The sequence below is a fragment of the Anas acuta genome, chromosome 12 (assembly GCF_963932015.1).
Source record: "Anas acuta chromosome 12, bAnaAcu1.1, whole genome shotgun sequence".
In the NCBI taxonomy this organism is placed as follows: domain Eukaryota; kingdom Metazoa; phylum Chordata; class Aves; order Anseriformes; family Anatidae; genus Anas; species Anas acuta.
In genome coordinates, this window is record NC_088990.1 from 2,937,391 (window position 1) to 2,958,362 (window position 20,972).

Genomic DNA, 20,972 nt, shown 5'->3' on the forward strand with positions numbered 1-20,972 from the left:
CCTCCTTTTTCTCATTCTGGGTGTCGTTCTCCGGTGGAGAAACTGAACAGACAAGGAAGTGATTTAGAAAAGCAAGTGGCCAAACCAGCTGATGGCCTGTCTTTTCTCTCATGCTATTGCCTTCGAAGGAGAAAACGAGGCAAGAAGGAAATTTGCACATGGAAGCATTTCAGTTGCTGTCCTTAGGACCGCTGAGGGCTTGCAGGACACAGGAAAAGGAGAGATTACATTTCAGGCTCTTTCACAGATAAAAGCTTTCCTCTTAAATCACGCGTCATCACAGGTTTGCATTTCTCAGCAGGATCTCGAGCCACTAACCTTCCCTCCTTTCTTCTTTTCCCAGCCTTATCCCGCTTTTTCCAACAGCCGGAGTCGCAGACAGTGGAAGAAAATGGCATGGCTCGCTTCGAGTGCCGGATCGAAGGGCTGCCCTCCCCTGTCATCACCTGGGAGAAGGATCACGTAGCCGTTCCACAGGAACCTAGGTGATGCACCGATTGTTTTCCTGGGTTAGCTCGAAAAAATAAATCTGAAATGTGACTGCTTAGGATGTGAAAACCCTTCATAAAAGGTAGGATGAGGAGAAAAATAATAGACCAGGTTTGAACCTGAAAAATGAAGTGCTGTAAGAGCAGGTGTTGGAGGGATTCATGCTTATAGGTTGATAAAACACCAAAATTAAATAAGTTGTTCCCCAAATATCATCCAACCAACCAAAAAAAAAGCACCACCAACAAAACACCAACCAAACCGTGCCCTTTTTTGTTACTGATCTCTTGTTCTGGAACCTTTGCAGTGATGGACCAAGCGCTCAGTCTATAAAATTGGCTGATTGGGTAGAAGCTGGCTAATGAGCAAAGTAATTAAACGAGGCCTGAGCTGCAGTTTTCCCTATCAGCCACTTACTCCTAATCTGGAGTGCTGAAGGGAGACAGAAGAGCGTGCCAAAGGGCAGACAGCAGCATAAACCTGAGTGGAGAAACTTGACATCGGGCCAGTTGGTACCGCACGGATCCTGCACCCTGGGAAGGCCCCGGCATTTGGCACATCCTCTCGTGCAAATTTAAGTGGGGTAGAAGATTTTTGGGGTCCTGGCTTGAGGAATATTTCCCCATCTGACTGTGGGGTGTACCTGACAGAGCTGTGATGCGGTTTTTCTGTAGATTTGGTTGTGGTCGTAGAGCCAGTTGTTTTTTTTACTGTTGTCCCACACAGATCTGTCTTGGGGTTAATGACTCTTCTAGAGCTCTGTGTATGCTCGGTAACCTGGGTGGTCTTGCCATTTATTTTATTCCTATGTATGGAGGTGATCTAGTGACAGTTCCTGAATTTTGCTTGTTTTCTGGGGGAGGAAAAGATAAGAGTCCCTGCAGCATGATACCTTCTATTAAGGAAAGTCAGCTACAGGCAAAGAGAACAAACCATTAGCTGGGTTTTAGCTGGTCTGTAGACATCATCCCTGCAAGGGATCAGTGACTGCATTGCCCTTTAGTTCCTAAAATCTCATTTGCTGTCCTGTAAAAGGAGCTGTTTCCCTCCCAGGAAAGCCAGTCCAAGAGGCAGGAGGAGAGGGGGGTAAGGTTTAGGAATAATTTTTCTATGGAAACAGCTTCTGTAAGAATAATGGCTCGTATCCTTGAGTATGAAGTGTGGTATGGAGAGGTTCATAGGAAGCTGTTGCTTTGTAATGAGACAAAAATTAATTAATTAAAAAAAGGTAATAAAAAAAAGAAAGGGTTGGCAGAAGGAAGCGTGCTGTAGATTGGGCAATGGCTTTTTAATGAGACAGCTGGATGGATGTCGTGAAGGTACTTGCTTGGAGATTGCTTTCAACACGAGCAGCCTGAAAATTGTTTTCCTGGTAAAAAACAGACCGTAATCTCTGGCTGCAGATCTCGCTTTTAAAATCGTGTTTTAGCTTATATCCTTTTTCAGAAGGATTTGCGTTTTTTGCTGTTGTCTGGTTGTTGTTGTTGCTGTTGTTGGATTTAATGTAACCGGCTTTCGAAGGAATGAAGTGAATTCTAGGAACCGCTGGCTGCCACCCAGCCCTCTCAGCCCTGCCCCATCGCGCCTGAGGACCAACCTCTGATCGCTGTGTGCTCCCTCCTGTGCACACGGCTGATGAGCCTGGGAAAAAGCCCTAATTGGGATAGGTAGGCATCGGGGTGATGGCTTCGTATCCCAAAACAGCACCCTCAGGTCTATGCCCAAATGCTACAGGTACAGCCTTTCAGACAATGCTACGATATTGGTGTGTGTGAAGAGGCATAGAACAATCACAGCAAACCGGAAAAAAAGCATAATAACTATTTTTGTTCTTTTTTTTTTTTTTTCTTCTATGTTGACCTTGCCTTTGGGCACTCTCTTTGGCCTTTGCCTTTGGGTGCAGGTGCTAGCACGGTGCCATCTCAAAGGTGTTGAAGGCTGAGCTTAAAAAGCGCTTAAACAACCCAAAAGGTATGGAAGTGTTTATGGGTATTTTCAAAATACCTTTCCCACCCTGCTGACGTTCAGGGCAGAATCCAACTTCCATATGGGAGTAAGACACAGAATTCTTCTGCAATTCTGTCTCTGAAGCACTTAAAGAAAAAAAAAGTCTTAAATAAATCTGCAGCAGCTGCTGAGAAGTGGCTTGCAGGATCTCTCCAGACTGCAGTTGTTTTGGGGTGTGTGCTACATCTTTTGGCATAGGCTCTTTTCTATTTTACTGGCCGTGGTTCACACGAGGCTCCAAATTGCTGATTATTTCCTCTAGAGCCCAGATGAGCACTTGCTAAGAGCTGGAGGTCTTCGGAGGTCTGCACATAACCACGTACCTTAGACCACACGGTCTGCAGTCACAGCATCTTCTGTCGACGTTGGGGCTAAGTGAGGGTTTTATCTTCATGGAGGGGTAACTTCTGCCGTGTGTCAGCAGTGCCTTGATGTGCTTGGGTGCACCCACACGGCTCTGCAGCAGCGAGCAAAAGCAGACTTGGAGCCTGCAGCAAAGCAGCAGATCCCTTGCTTGTCCTGGGGTGCCTTAGCCTGTATTGTGTTAGCCTGCGAGAAAGGATGTGGCAGCAGTTTCTTGGGGAGAAGGTAAGAAAGGGAATGGTGCTGTTCACGCTGGAATATTCTCGGCTATACACACGGTATGGACGTGGTCCTGAGCAGCCTGGTCCAGCTGACCCTGCTCTGAGAGGGGAGAAGACTTCAGATTTTCAGAGGTCGCTCCCAGCCCCGGTGATTCTGTGATGGAGAATTGGAGGCTCTCTTGTGGCTGGAAGATGCTTTGCCTACTGCTTGGAATATCTTGATATTAATTACGGACTCAAACAGCAGATGCACGACAAAAATAAATACTGTCACAGTGGGAAGCTTTCCCTCCGCAGTGCTGACAAGATGCAAATATTTGTCTTCGTTCTCCCGTGTCCTGATGAGGCATCCTGGTAAGGGCTTTCAGGATACCATCTCCTTTGAAGTCTCTGGAGAGGGATCCTGAGCAAAATGTGTCTCTGTAGGCAGCGAGAGCAGGGCCTTGGGGATGTGGAGCAGTGGCCCTTGATTATGTAGGAAGCTTCACCAAGACTGCATCCTTGAATCAAGCTGTAGGATCGTGCACACAGTGACAGCGTGGTCACAGGAGGGGCTCTGTGAGCTCTTCTGCTTCTGCATCTGCTGCCCAGAGAGCAAGAAGCGATGAGCTCAGATCACAGCAGCTGAGGTCTGGGCTAGGCTTGCAGCTGGGATGTTTATCTGGAGCAAGCTGCTTGGGGTGGGGTGGGGATTTCCATTGCTGGAGGTTTGGGACCATGAAATGAGTGTTTGCAGGAGTGGATGTGCTGTTGGTGCCCATGGCTTGGACACGGGGTGGCTCATTTCTTATTGTCCCCCTGGTTCCGTGACCCTTGCTCCTGGATGCAGCTGTCTCAGCACCTGGAGAAACCACAGATTAATGTCAGGGTTACTTTCAGGGATCTTCATGGATGGAAGGGCTGGCATCCGTGGTTATAACTTGTCTTTGTGCTGTTCCTGTGGAAGCTGCTATCCCTCCCCTTAGCAATTGCCTTTGAATGTGTCCTTTTCATAATGAAGACTGATAACCTAGAGCTGCCTGTCAAAGCTCGGCAGCTCTGTTTATAGAGGCTTGCAATTAAAAATGGATCTCATATATAATTAAAAAGGATCACGTAGGCTTTGCGCCTTGCATTCAAGAATAAAGAGGCTGCCATCTAGGAATCCAGGCAGAAAATGGAGATGCTGACAGCCAGCTCCTACTTTTATGCTAATTGCTAATCATCTGCTTTGTTCGCTATAATGCAGCAAGGATTGTGTTCATGTTGGGAGCCGTGTAGCCATTTCACTCCGTGGAAGTGTTCCCCAGTAGCGCCCCACGGGCAAATGGGGGGGATGCTGAATGCCTGGGTGTGAGTTTGCCAGCTCGTGAAAAGCCAGAAATTCTTGGAAGAACAAAAGCAATCGGCACAGCCCGGGGATGGCACAGTTTCAGGCAGCTGCTCGGTACAGGAGCGGTGTCCTGGCTGCTTTGAGCTGTGAAGGGGCATCTGATGTCCACTCGTGGAGATGAGGAGCAGCAGGAAAAGGATGCTGTGCAGAATTCCTTGTGATGCTTTTCACTCTGGCTACCAAACCTTTCTGAAGAGCAAGTGCTGAGGCTGGTCAGAGCAGACTGTGCGTGTGAAGGCACTTGGACAATGGGGGATGTCTGGAAAGCTGTGCGTACCTAATTGTTTGCTGCTGTCCTGTTGGTTTATATCAGCAAAGCCCTGTTAGCCTGATGTCCTCGAAGCTGATTCCGTGTTGTAGAGGCTCGAGTGCCATGGATGGGTCTGTACCTGGTTGGCTCGAAGGTTTCCCAGTCCCACTGTGCTGTGGTTACCAGGTCCTAAAAGCAATTTGTCTGTAGGAGAAAAGGCAGGAGAAAAGGGCTTTGAGTGATGACGGATAGCTCAGGCAAGGCATAGCCTATCTCACGCTTTTCCTTTTGTTCTCTCAGGTTTATAACTCTTCCAAACGGTGTCCTCCAAATCGTGGACGTGCAGGAGAGCGATGCTGGGGCTTACCACTGCGTGGCGAGCAACGCTGCCCGCAAGCGCTACAGCAACGACGCGGTGCTCAGAGTGCTGAAAGGTAAGGGGCAGAGCCTGCTGGCCTGGGCCACGCAGCTGCTGTGTGATGGAGAGCTGAGCTGACACGTCGGTGAGAATCTCTCCTGCCCCTGTGGCTCTGCGTGGGGCAGCGTTTGGCCAAAACTTGCAGAGAAAGCATTTTAATAAGGATTTTCTCTTTGCTGTGTTGGGGTGAGCAGGGTTGGGGAGGTTTTGCCACCTGGGGGTTGCAGCTGGCTGCTGTGGCCAGCCCCAGGACCAGGCAGCCAACAGTAATAAAGGGTTTGTTTCTCTCTGCGCCCAGGGATTTTCTTTTACAGGTGGATTTTAACAGCAGTTACGTGCTAGGGCTGTTAGAAAGGGTCAGGCGCCCTGCCTGTGCCTCGGGGAGGTGCAGTGGTGGTGTGATCTAAGCTCCAGGGGCCTCGGATGGCAAGGCAAGCAGTGGCACGGACAGAGGAAGATGCTTGCCAAGCTAATGAGAAGCAGAGGACGGAGTAATTAGCAGGGCTGTGTCTACCCCAGCGTCCAGAGGAGCTTCAGCACACAGACACCCGCCCAGCACGCTGTGTCTGCCTCGCTGGCTCTCCGCCGAGCTGGGGGGCAGGCTCCAGAGATCCTCGTGCTATTTGAGAGCACTCTCAGCTGGGCTTTCTGCTGGTGACGCAGATGGAGCAGGGCTTTGCATGCGAGCTGTCCTTCGCCTCCCGATCCGGGCCTCAGCCTCGGAGTGCATTTTTCTCTGTAAACCAAGAGCGCGGTGGGCAAGTTGGGGCACGAGAAGGTAGCTGAGAGTGAGTGTGAGTGCAGCGGGGGTCTCCAGACGCTGGCATCCTTCCCAGCACGCCCTGGCTGCCTCCCCGGTGGTGTAATCCCCTTCTGCAAAGTGGCAAAACCCCCGGGACTGGCTGAGCTGTCCCTTCCCTTGGGACACTGTCCTGCTCACCCCGGTGCATTTCGTAGGCACGCTTAACCTTGAATGCTCCGAAACGCTTCCCAGCCCCTTTTGTCTTTGTCTGGGGTTGTATTGCTTGGCATGCTGCTGCCAGCCTGTTCTCCTGGAGACGCCTTTGCTCTTCATCCATCAGCAGGGAATGTAATTAACGGGGGCCTACGAACGCACCTCTGATCAATGCATTGTGTCGTGGAGGCAATCCGTGAGGAATCTGCGGAGAATTTGGGAGCAGTTGGGTGCTCTGTATCCACCTGGCAGCCTCTGCCAGATCCCCCGTGTGCTTCGTGAAGCTCCGAGGCAAGGGGAGGGCTCGCTGAGGGCCCCTCCACGCCCCTTCCACAGCTCCCGTGTTGGGTCTGGTTTGCTATTGATAAGTAACATTGATCAGGCCACGGAGGTGAATGTGCCATCCTTGGCACAATAACTCGCTCTGCATAATTGTGTCGTGTACTCGGCGGTGTTTAATCTGCTTTGCAAATGGAGGCAGTGGAAGAGGTTAAACGGGGAGCGTTCCTTCTGGAGCACCAGCCGGCCGAGCAGATTTCTGCCTGGAGTTCTCGCCCAAATCTCGCTTCTGCAGCACCACACCACCCGCTGGCTGCAAAAACAAATATGCGAGGTTGAGTTTTTTCACCAGATTGAGCTGCTAGTGATGAAAAACATGCCTGTTAAATCTCTGGGGATTTTTATAATTGGGGAAAAGTATCTCTGAGACAGATGGGAAACTGCAGTGACCTGTGTAGGCCACACACTCCTCAACGAGTGACTGGCGTGGTATTGATCCTTTTTTTTTTTGTTTCAGCACTTTGCTATCAGAGGCACGTTTTTGGATGCCTGGACTGGCTCGAGGAGTCTTTTAGTCCCTGTTCAGAAGCAGCTGGCAGCACTTGGGGTGAACTGGTCAGGCAGAAATCCTTTGCTGGGTAGAGGATGGAGAAGAAAAGGAAAGGGAGGGAAAGAAAAAGAACAAAAGCCCGAGATGCAGCTATTTAGTATTGCTTGAGTTGCTCGTTTGGATGTTTCAGAGGCTAAACTCCTTTGTGTCTGCAGGAAGGAGCAGCAAAGCATGCTGCTGGCTAGCGAATCGTTGATTTTGGGGTAAGAGGAGCCCAGTCTTTGAAGGAGAGGGTTTGTGCCGTGGGAGCTAGAGGCTCCTCACCACCTGCACCTGCGGCTTTGGTGTCAGCGCTGGGCAGTCCCGAGGGACTTTGGGTCGTGCTGGTGTAATGCAAACACTGCCACTGGCACCGAGCTGCCAGCTCACGGGCCTGGGAACACCTCATGGTCATGCCTGTGCTGATTTGAACAGGCTGCATGCAGCAAAAGAACTAAATTCCCTAAAACTCCTTCTCCAGTTGCCCCTTCTCTCCCTCCCCTTCCCCTTTGCTCCAGATATGATGGCTGGGGGTTGTTCCATCTCCCTTATTAAAGGCCTTTTCCTGGTAGCAATTAGCACGACCCCTTTCTGCCGTACTAAAAAACCCCAAAACGTCCCTTCCCGTGCTGCCCTGTGGCGGGGAGCTGCCCGGATCGTGTGTCAGCGGCCAGACGCGCGCTGGCCGCGCGCAGGCAGGGCCGAGAGAGGGCTGCGAGCCCTGCAGATGTTTCGGCTGTGCAGACTTCACGGTGCAAATTTCCAGACGTTCCCCCGGGGAAGCAGCATTTCGAGCAGGAGGGGAGGGAGAGCAAACGGAGAGCGGGGATTCGGTCACGCAGCCCTGAAACGGAGCCCGCCGGAGGAATAGAAGCAGAGGGAGGATTTGGATTTCCCCTCCCCGGATCTGCTCCCTGGCAGGAGGAGCGCCGAGCACATCTGGCAGCGCCGTCCCTCCACCCCTCACCTGCACGGATGAGGGATGAACGCCGCAGCCCTGCTGCGAGCTCTGCCAAGAAGGGCATTAGGAGCTGGCTGCAGGGCGCCTTTCCCAGGCACTGTCTGTCTGTGCTGCCTCTGCTCAGGGTCAGCTCCTACGGGGTTGTCTTGTTTCTTGCAGCTCGTTTCTCAAGAAGCAGGCTCGGGAGCCCCGCTCTGAATTCATACAATAAATGTTAATTTCCCCTCCGCTGCCCCAGGTCCTTCGTGCGCACGGGGAAGTGCTGCCAAGTGTTTGCTTCTCAAGGAAGGACAGCAGAAAGGTTTGGGCACCACGGTGTGGGATGAGCAATTTCAGACCATAACGGAGTTTGACTGGGCTGGGGGAGGTACAGAGATCAAAACAAGACCATCCATTCTGAGATCTTGACCCCACAGCCCCATCCTGTAGAGTTGAGTGGTTGTTTCCCTTCGCGTTTTAGGGTGGTCATTGCAGAAGAGTTACAGCGAGGTCCGGGGAGCCAGGGCGCTCAGGTTCTCCTTTCCTTTCTGACAGTGTGCCACAGGCAGAATCAGTTCCTTAACGCTTCAATTTCCACCTCTGTAAGTACAGACACACAGGCTTGGAGCAGCGATGTGTCAGCCTGGAGGCAGTGCGGACGTTTGGTGCAGGAGGTCTGGGTGCTGAGGTCAGAGGAAGATGCAGATATGGACCTGATCAGGTGTGATTTGTTGTTGTTTTGTTTTTTTATCTGTGTTCTTTGCACCCGGTTCTTGATTAGTGCCTGCAGAGTAACCCTAGGTGAGATGTTGGTGGCACATCATGCTGCTACGTGGGTAAATCCTTTTGCCCCAGGCCAGGCTGGCAAGAATCAGACACGGCAGCCTGCCCCCAGCACTGACACAAGCTCTGTGCAGCGATGGTGCTGCAGTGGTCCCACAGACACGTTCTGCATGGTCCTGTGCCTGTCCTGGGGTAAATACAGGACTGGGGAGCGCAGAGCAGCGCCCTGCACACACACACACAGCCAGGCTGGGGTGTGGGCTGAGCGTGCCACCAAGGAGCCCTCCAGCAGCTGAGCACGTCCCCCGTGAGCTGGGATTTAGTGCCATGCTATTAGAGGTGACACCACGCGATTGCCGTTGGCAGAACATCATTTACACTGACAGTCACAGCAGCTTGCTGCAGCAGCGTCCCAGCAAATGCGTTTCTGAGTCAAATATTTGTATGAAATACGCTAACAGGGGTGGGGCTGAGAAACACCTTTGTGTTTTCTGTTCTTTTGGTGTTTGTACGGCCGTGGCTGAGGTCCCAAGGGAGAGCCAACCCCTGGGTGGTTCTTGCTGCAGGAGGACGCAGCTCGTGGACGGGACCAGCCCTGGGGAGGGCCGGGGAGGTGCTGATGAAGTGAGCAGCGCTCGCAGTTGGCCACCACCTCGCAGGAACAGACGTGCTGTTACCACAAGTGGATTTTCAGGCCCCGCATGTGCGAATGACGTGCGGGATGCTGGCTTGGCTCTCAGCCTGAGCCCTGCCGCCATGCGCCGTGCTCCCCTCACCGCTCAGGATGCAGGCGCCGGGACGGGGCAGCTTGGATTCGGGTCGGTGCTGCTCTGCTCTGACATCCCAACCACAGCCAGGCATTGATTCTGTGGTGCTGCTGATCCTGGAGAAGGGCAGCGTTGACCAGAGCAGGGTGGTCTTCCTCCAGCAGGGCACAAGAGGCTGCTCTGGGAGACAAGGGGGTCATGGAAATGTATAGGGAGAAAACATTTTTACTGCTAGTTGCTGGTTTAACTGGCATCCTGGTTTTCTTCTCCCTCTGCTCATTCTCCTTGCTGGCACTTAAGCAGGGGATTGGTCTGCACTTGACATCCCAAATGCTCATGCATGAGGACTCTGTGCACGTGTTTCCTGGGCAGCAGGTAGCCGAAGCTGCGCACATAACGCATCTGCTGGGTTGGGGAAGGTACTCCCCGTTCTTCCTTTGTGCTAGGTGATGCTAAGCCAACCGTAGTAGGTATGATTTCGAAGGGTGGCAAAGTGAAGGAGGGATTAGACATCGTTTCTAGCTTAATAAGTAAATCTTTAAAGCCAGAAGTGACCTTCTGCCGAGGAGGGACTGTAAGCGTTCATTCTGTCTCCCTTTTACTGAGCCTGGCAAAGCCAGGGGCTTCAAGGGGGCATGGAACAGGACTGAGACCATGGCTTTTTGGTGAAACTCACGAAGGGTGGGTGCAAAAACCCCTCCAAACACACAGCTCGTTCCTTGCCGGAGTCAGTTTGGGGCCAGCTTGCATCACACCGTGCTCATCGCCGAGGGAGAAGAACTCGGAGCTGGAGTGGCAGCAGCCTGTTCCCGGGAGCCGGAGGGGGAATTTCAGCTCAGCTGTCTGTGAAGTTCTGCAGGGCTATGATACGCCGCGCTCCTGACAGCTCTAGCAGCCCGCGGTGACAGAGGGTTTGATTTTTAAATACAAATAAATAAATAAATAAACCCCAGAGCCCTCACTTCCCATTAAACGGAACAGCTGAACCTGGGGCTGGCACCAAAGTGAGTGGCAACAGAGGTGTCAAGGATAATCGAGCAGAGCAGGGGCTGTAAGGCAGGGAGGAGGGGAGCTGTTCCCAGGTCCCCGGGGGCAGCTGGTCTCTCCCACACGCTCTGCCAGCTGCTTGCAGGGTTTGGGGTTTGCCAGAAGGATTTGGGGTTTGCCAGGCTCCTGTGCTACGGGCACTGCCTCCGGAGGGCCGGCTGGATTTGGGGATGGCTCGCAGTCCTCCGCTCTTCTCCACCTGCATCTCTTAACCCAGATCGACGGCGCTTTGAGGCTTTTAGAAACAAGCTGGTGTTTGGTAAGGCTCTGACTGAAGCAGGATTTTCGCCGCAGGCTTCGCTCAGCTCTCTCCTCCGGGAGCCTTTTGGTGCTGGGCTGCCCCTGTGGCATGTCGGCGCTGCAGGGATCCCAGGCGGCCTCTCCCGGGGCGTGTTAACCAGGCTGTGCCTGCCTGCCGAGCCTGGGCCGCAGCTCACGCCGGCGATAATAATCAGCTCGGCAGCTTGCAAGGGGCTGCGGGACAGCAAGGCTGCTGCGCTTGGCTTCCTGATGGCACTCGTTAATTATTAATCGCCTGTGTCGCAGCAGAGCCTCGGGAGCGCTCTGAGGTCGAGGGCTAGCGGTGCCCCGCGGTGCTTGCAGCATCCCAGCAGCTGGAGTGGAGACATCCAGGCTCCGGAGCCACGGCAGAGCTCACGGTCCTGTTCCTTTGGATGCAGGAGGTAAAGAAGGAGGTACTAAGGAGGTAACGCTAGCGATCTTTCCCCATGGAAAGCCAGCTTTCCTCCCAGACTTTCCCTAGCAAAACAGATTTGCATTGTCCCGAGTTACTGCAGATGCAGCCATCTGCTTTGAGCTCTTCCCTCCAAGTTGGCAGCCTCCCTTTGCTGCCAGACTGTGTTCCTGCAGCTTCCCAGTGTTGTGTGCTTGAAGCATCACTTGTAGGGAGCATTCTGCATCCCTGGCACCGGGGAGACCCCGCCACGAGGTGGCTTCCTCCAACATTTCTCTTTTCGGCCCCCAGCCGGTTCCCCCCTCCGCCGTCGCTGGAGGTGCGGATTACATGAATTACAAACAGCTCTGATGTTGCAAGTGGCTCTGAATTGCAAATAGAGCTGATGAAATAGGTGTCAGCCCCTGGGAAATGTCAGCCTCTGAGCGCAAGCAGGAAATTACTGGAGTGAAATGGCTCCGGGCGCCGAGATGAGCAGAGGTGGCTGAGTAAGGAGGGGCTTCAGGGCTTGGGGTGTGTGAGAGAGCCAGAAAGGGCTACTCTTGGCTGTGTCTCTGTCTTAATTCTGTAGTAAAGGTAATGATATAGTTGCCTGCCTTACAGTTTGCTTTTTTTCTGTCTCATTTTTTTTTTCCTGAGAGATTTCTCCTGCAGCATCCTGGAAGTTGGATGTAGTGGCCTGGAGAAACCCCCCGGGGAAGTGGCTGGGTGGTGTCGGGATGCGTGAGCGAGTCCGCCCCGTGCTCGGTGCAGGGGTGACCTCTCAGACCCAGGAGTGGCGGTGCCTGCAGCTCTGTCCAGGCAGGTGCACACAACCAAGTCCTTTTTTGCCCGTGCACTAGCCTGAGGGCAGGTCTGAGAGCCAAAATGCGGAGCACGGGGCAGTGATCAGCTAACTAACCCTCCTCGTGAGCTCCTCGTGTGGGGAAAGGAGCCACGGGACAGCCTTTGTGTCCTGTGTCCCTCTCCAAATCCCCCCTTCCCACTTTAATTACAAATAGGGTTATGATTAAAGAAATATGGGAACCCTGAATCCCAGAGGCTGGCGAGCTTAGGGCCCCCTGGCCCTTTGGGGTTATTTGTTTGGGTTTCAGGACAGGTTAGGACAGGGACTGCTCTGCCTTTTTCCCAAGTGCTTCAGGTACACCAGGTACCTGCTCCTTGCTTTGTGTCCTCTGTAGGTTAAATCCTGCTCTGAGTGACTTTCTCACTCAGAAATTGAGAAATTTCTCACTCTGACTGATCTATGCAGAAGCCCAAAGAGCTGTTCAAAGCTTATAAATAATAGTTTTTATCGACAACAGTGACATTATCAATGGCATTTGAATGGTAGGTCGCAGTGCCCGCTGTGCCTTGGGCTTGCGTTTCCCATTGCTGCTGCCATGTCCCGGCTTTGTGTCTGTCTCCTGCCTCCCAGAAGCTCCTCACCACGCATCTTCAAGCTGCTGGAGATTCAGATGTAGGGTCCTGAGGTCTCCAACCCTGCAGCCCCCAGCAGAAAGGCAGAAGAGCCCCGGTTCTGTGGGGCAGCTGGGGCTGTCGGCGCGGCGCCTCCTGTTTATTGAGCCTGGCTCCTGCTCGGAGCGCTGCGAACGCTCACTGGGGAAGGGAGCAGGAATCCGTGGTGCAGTCTGGCTGGCTCCGGGCCCTCCTGGCGTAACGAAGAGCAGTTCCAACTGCGTGTACGCAAACACGGAGCCAATGTTGACAGCTTTATGGGAGCTGGAGCGGTGGGCAAAGCACGCTCAGGCTGCTTTGCAGCAAGGCTCAACGTTGCCTGGATGGCTAAAACTGCAAAAGCAAAACCTGGGGTGGTTTTGCCCCCTAAAAATCCTAGGCCGTTCCTTGAAAGCTGCCACTGCTCAGCCTCTTCCTGGGCTTCTGGTTGCACCCAGTCTGGGGTGTCAGCTTGTGGCTGTGCTGGTGCATTAAGGGATTTAATTTCTGGGCTGAAAGCTGTCAGCTGTATAAAGGAGCTGAGGGGAATGAAAGAGGACTGCCTGATGGCCCCTCTGCCTGTCTGGCCACGGATCCATGTGCTTCCTTGGCTTCCAGACAAGGGACGAGGAGCTGGGGGAAGCATTTAACAGGCTGTTTGTCCCAGCCAAGTGAAAAGCAGTTCCTAGAGCAGCTCCTCCTGCCACACTCAGCAAGTGGCGTGCTCCAAGGAGGGACCCCAGAGCTGTAGCAGGTGGGAGGAGGGTGTCCGGCAGTAAATGAACACTCCTTGGCCAAACTCATTAATCTTTGATATTTTTTAAATCAAAGAAGTTGTGGTTTTGTCTATTAAACTCTCAATTTTTCATATTTTAGGCTGTAGGTTTTGTGCCTGCTGTTAGAAGGTAGCTGCACTGTGTGTTTGGGGATCTGTTTGCTGACTTTTTGTTGGGGATTTTGTGATAGTAGCTTGAGATACAAGGGCTGTATGTGGAGCTCTCTCAATAGCTATAAGAACATGATTGGACTTCTGTGTTTTAATCATTTACATGTGTTTCTTTGTGTGCTGTTTAAGAAGATAAATTCTCTGTAGCTGCTCTGCTACAGCCCCGACTTGCTGAGGAAGACAGGCTCCATCCCTGTTCCAAAATGCGGGCGCTCAGATTTTCAATTAAACTTTTGCATTGACAGATGCGTAACTGTTTACAAGATGTTTTGAGGATGTGAGGTAAAAAGACAACATGAAACTGATTTACTGAGCTCATTTACGTTATTGGGCAGGAAAAAAACAGCTCTGCCAATACAGTGTCGCTTGTGCAATAAAAAACAAATTCCTTTTCAGCTGCTCTTCCAGGTTGGACTCGTGTCTCACTGTGCAGCTCCAGAAAAGGGAGAGGAAGGAACGTTTCTGGTGGTGGATGCTATGGGCACTGGTGCTGCTGGATTGCAGTGGGAAAACTTTGCAGTCTCAGTACCCAGGGGTGGTTAGTGCTGGAGTTTCTGTTGTCTCCACAAGCCTCTGAGACGCACATCTAAAAGCTCCTGCAAGGCTCGTTTGGGAACCAGAGGCTGATCTTCTGCAGAGGAGGTGTTTTCAGTGCAGAGAACATCAAAGCGGTAACGATTATTTGGTGAATTGAGCCTGTAAGCTTGTAGCCAAAGGTTACCCATCCCTGGCTTCAGCGATGAAGAACACCTTGGATTCAGACAGCCACAGGGACTGGCCTGGCAAAAGGGCAGGAGGGAATTAAGAGAGAAGCTAACAGCAATTTTTGGAAAGGGTGCATGGTTGTGAGAGCTGCTTTTGGGGAAAAGAGTAACGTTTGACTTGTGATACTTTGGGGAAGCCAGAATTTTTGGGTGTCTAATGTCACTTATGGAAACCACTGGGGCTGGTCCTTTTGGCTGCTTCACCTTCTTGTTTGCAAACTGTTCGTCGCTGAGGAGAGCTACAAGAGAAGAAATACTTGCTGCTAAGTGTGCTCGGTTTTAAGACCTGACATTGTTTATATTGCCCCAAAGCAGATGTGCCAGCATCTTAGGATCCAGTTAGGCAAGCATCCTGCCTCGACGTTTTGCCTGCTAGAATCTCCAGTTCCAAGTAGAAGTAGAAATAAATCGCCGATATTTTTCCAGGATGCTGTAAACAGGGGACAAAGGCAGGTGCGGAGGATGTGTTTTCTCTTCTGTGGTTGCTGTCAGCTTTCTCCCTGCACGATCCAGGAGGTCTGTGAGTTGTGTGAGAGAAGGGAAGGGAGCTAGGGAGTGGGAGTAGGACGAGCTCGGCAAACAGCGCCTGCATTTTTGAAGGTGTGCGCTTTGCAGTGGGTAATTTGCTCCTTTATTGTCTGCAGAATAACAGCAGTGACAGCATTGACTTTCTCTAATGAACAGCTGCTCGGTGCTAGAATCTATTCCCGGAGGAGACGCGCGGGGATGAATAAGGTTTCATGCTCCTCCTCTGGAGAGGGTGAGAAAGTTCTCAGAACAGAAGATTGTTGCTTGATCGTTGGATATCTCCAAATCTTGAGCTGCCGACAGCTGAGAGCTGAACGTGTCGCCATGCAAGTCATGTTTAACCTCCAGCAGCTCTGCCGAGGCAGGGTGCTCATGGAATCAAGAGAGAGGTGTGAGTTCCCGTCCAAGAAGTCATCCCCTTGTCACTGCAAACGACCGTCACAAATGGGCTGAACAAAACCCCTTCCCTCCTGTGGCACTGCCTGAATTCGTAGCTGATGCTCTGCGCTGGCAGGAGCCGGGGGGAGAGGGTAGCTGATGAATTATGGATGTGTTAGAGGCAGGCCCAAGCTGTAAACTTGTGGAGTTTGAAGTCACTCTCGTATGTTATAACTCAAGCTAAAACTTCAAGTAAGCATTTTGCGCTTCGTCCCAAGCAGCTCCCCATGGTGGCTCCCTTCACATCCCTGTGCAGTTTCCCTCCTCTCCGAAACTATATACGATTTTCTTAGAGGTTAGGCAGCTCGTGGGCAGAGATGTGCTGGGCATGCTCACGATTGCTGCCTGTTCCTCTGTTCCCTGTGCTCCCCTTGCTACCTCTTTTTGATCTTTATACTACACCTGCTGGTGAGTGAGTGATTTGTGGTGTTTCCTTTCAGCCTGTCCCACCCGGCCCTGGACCCCATTTGGCCTGACTTTCCTGACTCGTGGTAGGAGGGGAGGAAAATGCATAAACACTGAGAAATTGGCTGGAGTGAGTTGTTCATAAACAGTGAAAACTGGGAGAATATTTTTTGAAGTATTTCTTGATATCGTCGGTATCATCACCTTGTCTCTTGTGCTGGGCTGGCAGCCTTGCAACTTCCCTGAGCGTGGGCACAGGTTGACAAAATGTGCAGGAGCAGAGCCTTCATTTCAAATTGTTTCAATGCCCAGGGGATTTCCCTCAGTCTCCGTGCCCCTCAGAGCCATCCTGGAGCAGCGTTTTGCACCCTACAGGCAGTTTTTGGTAAAAGAGAGTTAAATTGGTCCAACTGCTTCAAAAACTCTGCAAAGGCAGCAGTGATAGAGTTTTTGTCTGAATTCATGGCTCATGCCTTGGGCTGGGCAAAGCTTCTGCCTGGGGCAGCTTTGCTCCTTGGAGAGACAAAACAAAAAGGGGGTTATGGGGAAGAGGAATCTCAAAACCCAAGTTTTAAATAGCAGCTCTGTGGAAAGCTTTTAGTGCTCCAGACCGGACAGCATGGTGCAGATGTGTTCGGTGACCTATTTTGTTCAGGCAGTGAAAGATGTCTTGGAAACTGCAGCTCTTTTTTCCTTTGGTTCTAACAACATTCCCTCTTGACCTGAAATTATTTCAGTGGCAGCAGAGGCAAAAACTAGAGTTGGTTTTGCTCTCTGATGTTTGTCAGACTGCACTGAGCGGAGCTTTTCCTGGTTAGCTGAGTCTGTTCTTGGGAACTCTTCAAACCAAACCAAAGCCAGTTCGTAGCAGTTACCCTGAGCTCCATCCTGTCCGACCGGCCTGTTGAGAAAGCAAGGGAAAAATATGCTCTAAAGGATGCTGTTTCAGGAGGAACTTGACTTGTAGGCTTGCTCTGTAGCCCCACAGTGAAATACGGAGCTGGAGAGAACTGCTCGTGGGTACAGGGCATTCAGTTGTGCACGTACCAAGGAATGTACTGGAAAAAAAAAGCAGAACTGTTTAATTTTTTAATGCAATTTCAGTAACAATCAGTGGCAAACAGACCTGGCATCTAAGCTAATACATTTCTCCCTATAGTTTTTCAAGACTGAGACCAGAGTTTTGGCCGAGGGGAGCAGAAAGGGATGCTTGAGCTGCAGATCCTTGTGGCTGTCGCCCCTCTTAGTTATCAGAGCCACTGAGACTTGCTGTGTGCCTTGGGTTTGGCTGCCAGGAAGGCCCTCTGTCAGCCCTCTTTCTATCTTCCAGAGCACAGAGCTGAGGAGCAGCCAGTTGTGAGCCCTGAGGCTCTTACCGGCAGCTTGCCCGCGGCTAGCGGCGCTTGGGACCTTTTCAGAGAGAGGCTTTGGGCAGCTCATCAGCTGCCTCTCCCAGTGACCGGCAGCCCTACGTGGCTGTTGAGGGACTGAGTGATGTGATCCTGGGTGTAGGAAAGCAGTTTTTGTGTGAAATTCCTGCAGCCTCTTCCATGCTTGTGCCAGTCACACCTGGGGGGCTGCCTGCCCGGCTGATACAGAGGGCTGCAAAGGGACAGGGAGCTCGCTCTCTTCCTCTAAGAACGGTAGAGAAAGCTGCTTGGAAGTCTGGCGAGGGACGTGTTGCCATCTGGCTGGTGTTATTTTGTCATTCTAGGCATTTTTTCCCCAGCACCATGCAGAAAAAGACAGCTTTATGCATGCAGGAGTCTTTTTATGCATGCAGGAGTGTTGCAGCTGGGTCCTGCCCAAGGGGTACATGGACAGACAGCCACGTCCTGCCCAAAATCCTGGCTCAAAAGCTCCTTCCCCTTGTTCTCATTCATCTTCTGTGTGGGGAAGAGCAAGGGCAGAGGCATGCTGCTAATTTAAGAGACCGCACCGAGCCGCGCTCGCCCAGCCGTGTCTCGCTTGTTCTGCAGGGCTAACGATTACTTGTGGGTTTTAGTGCTTTGCTGAGCTGGAGTTAAATGAAAGCTGCTGTTCTGCAAAGCCTCGTGTTTCTGTGAGCCTCCAGCTTACGTGCCTCTCGTGGAAGCTCTCGTGCCTGGCTGCGCATTCAGCCTATTTGCTCTCCGCAGCTCTCGGGCTCAGCTCGGTGCTGCAGTCAGGAGTGGCCAGGACATAGATCTGTTTGGCGAAGGGGCTTCTGAATCCGTGGTCCATGGTTTCTTTTTGTCCCCATTCTGTAATTGAACGTGGCAAAGCCCTGGCCAGCCCACACCGTGCTGGAAGCACAAAAAGAGATGTTTACATGCCCGTATGCACCAGGCCCTGCATGCGGCCTACACCTTCTGCTGCACGGAGGATGCTTGGCTCGGCTTCCCCTTGTGCCCTGTGGCAGCTATTTTTGCTATTTTTGTTGGTGTTTGCACAGGGCTGGGGTTGCTTTTTGTGGCCAGCCATTGCCCCAGGTGGGGGACCGCGGGCGCTCCTCGGTCTCTGCTTCCATCTGCTGGACAAGCACAGGCTCCCGCTCGCTCCGTTCACCGTCCAGTCGGTAAAAACGCTGCCTGGATGCCTCGAGGAAGGCCACTGGGGGTCAGGCCAGAGGGCCTCATCTCCAAAAATGACCACAGCAGACTCAAGGGGAAGGTGGACATCTCCCCCAGCCTCTGACGGTCAGAGACATGGGGACAGCCCAGGCTGGGGCCTGCAGCGAGGCCTTCAATTTAACAGCCCTGGTAAATGTGTCCTTCACGAGCTTCTCCAAACCTCTTTGGTGGGAACCCTGCAGCATCTTGAGACTGGGAATTTAACTGTGGGCTGTACAGAAAGGTCCTGCTTTTATTTGTGTGAGGCTCGTGGATTTCTCTGCTACATCTTAGGAGCACCTGGAGCAGGCCTAGGAGTTAGGCTCTGTGACTCCTCTGCAGTTACTTCTCCTTTCCTGAGGACAACAACAAAAGCATCCCTCAGAGTTAGACATTTCAGGGAAAACTGGAAAAACAGCGTTGCTGCTGTCGAAGGTCACAAACAGTCTGGTCTTCTCAAGTGTGCTCTGGTTGTTTTAATCTGACAACAGAAATCTGGCCTCTGCAGAGGCATTTCCTTCACCTTCCCTTAACCTCTGCTCAGCAGTGGGTAGATGCAGAAGGTTCGTTTCAAGCAAAAAATCCCCACCTCCTTCTCAAGAAATTGCGCAAGGCAGCCTGTAGATCTTCGTGTAGACGTTAGTTGATTTACGTGCTGGCCATTCATCTGTGCACATGTAAGCTAAACAGCACAGCCCCCTCCAGATGCGCGGTGACTGATTTAGTTAGCCTTTGTGCTCTGGGCTGAAGGTCTGGGCACAGAGGCTCAACCTCTCTTTGTTGCAGTTTACAATACACGTCTGGATATCTGAATTTCTTTAACTGAGTTGGTAGATTCTTTCTGTGCTGTTACTTTGCCTTGGCAAAGGTTGGGTTTTGTCCTGAGCAGTTGTTCCACATGAGGATAGAGGTGTCTTGTTCCACATAATTAATGAGCATCCATTTAGCAACAGTGACGAAGATGCAAGGCTGGAACTCTTCTTATGCTCCATGTGAAAATCCTGACACTAATTTTTGTTAGTGCTGGTGTGGTCAGAATAAATCTTCAGTGCACTTTTTTGTTATTTTTCCATAAAAAACACAGACCCAAGACCTGCTTTTCTCCTCCAACCAGGCACAAGCCGTTAACACATGTGAGACAACCTGGGGAAGCATGGCTGGGATGGTTTGGGGTTCTCCGCTTTCCTGGGAGCTTCTCAGTTTGGAGGAACAGACTTCTCTTTTTATTTTTGGCCTTAGGTTCCCAGCCAGCAGGAGGAGATGTCACCATCATTGCCGCTCCAGAGAACACCACGGTGGTGGCGGGGGAAAGCGTGGTGATGGAGTGCATGGCAGCCGCCGATCCCACCCCCTTCGTCTCCTGGATACGACAGGGTGAGTGCGTGGGACAGAACTAAGCTTTTGTCATCAGGAGGAACCTGGGGACTCTTTATTTTCAAAATCTGTTAAAAGGCAGAAAAATCTGGGGGACAAGAAGGGTGTTTTTTACATCAGTGCCTAATGACGCAGGTGTTGTCACAGGATAGGGTGCCCTTGCTAAGCTGGAAATGCTGATTAAATCTAGCAGGCTACAAAGCACACAGTTCACTTTATATCTGTTTGACCTGCGAAATATATGGAGTTCCGGTGCCTGGATGCCTTTTGATCTAAATTAGTCATACTCATTGTAGGAGCTTGAGCAGTAAAGGTCACCAGATGGGGTCAGCTCTCTGCCACTCCTCCAGTGACTCAGAGGTTAGCGGGGATTCTGTGGAATCTGCCATTGCGCTGGGAAAAAAACCTTGTATTATCTCAAATGATTATAAAACAGGATAAGATCTGTTAATTATTGAAATGGCTGTGAGCTGGGAGTGTTGTTTTTTTTTTTTTGTGTTCAGAAATCTTCCTATGTTCAAGCTGTTGGCTTTTTTTTTTTCCCCCTCTCCCCAGAATAATGGAAGGATCAAGAAGATGCTTAGATCTTGTTCGAGGCGTACAAATAAACCAGACAGGCATACGTTACCCAGCACTGATAGCCCAAGTCACGAGTAGGATGCTAGTGTCACTTCAGAGAGTGTCAAACCCATCAGATGTTTCAGAGACTCTGACTGAACCCGTTCTCAGCTCAGGAATCGATTCCCTCCCAGAAAAGGCTCTCAGTCATTTTCATAAATCTGGGTCACAATTTAAGACTCCTTCCCTCTGTAACCATTTATTGCAGTTGGTCTTCAGCCCAGACTTGTCCACAGGCAGTGATTTTAGTGTATACAAATATTTCCTCTTCCCTTCAAAAAAGGAGCAAAAAAAAATAATCTCAAGGGACACAACTTTGGAAATCAAATCAGCAAGGATTAAATATTGTGGCAGCAACGGTTGTGTTTTATCCTGTGTGCTTCACAATTAGAAATACACAGCTTTCCCATGCTAGATCACTTACTCATTGCTATACTGAAAGCACAGCGTATAATAGATGTTATCGGGGTTAAATTATCACTATGAAATTGAGTCGGATGGCGGGAGAGGAAGGGGAAAGAGTTCCCTGGTGAAAGGCTGGTGAATTGGTTCCCTGGTGAATTGGCTGGTAAAAGAGTTCCTTGCACGCTTTATTTATTTTTTTGCTTGGTCCCTTCTGCTTTCCAACGTGGACTTTTAAAGTGGGAAAGGGTGTGTTGACTGTAATAGGAACTCTGTGTTAGACAAGCGTGTTCCT

General features: G+C 51.3%; 1 protein-coding gene across 5 annotated transcripts in view; it reads left to right on the forward strand.

Moving 5' to 3' along the window:
• IGDCC4 (immunoglobulin superfamily DCC subclass member 4) overlaps nucleotides 1-20,972 on the forward strand; it is an 81,399-nt gene that overhangs the window by 36,941 nt on the left and 23,486 nt on the right. For 4 of the 5 annotated variants that reach the window (XM_068696407.1, XM_068696408.1, XM_068696411.1 and 1 more), the window contains 3 exons: nucleotides 344-485; nucleotides 5,003-5,136; nucleotides 19,523-19,657. In XM_068696407.1, the coding sequence (XP_068552508.1) occupies nucleotides 344-485; nucleotides 5,003-5,136; nucleotides 19,523-19,657 (411 nt within the window). The remainder of the gene's footprint in view (nucleotides 1-343; nucleotides 486-5,002; nucleotides 5,137-19,522; nucleotides 19,658-20,972) is intronic. The other variant, XM_068696409.1, reaches the window with a different exon arrangement.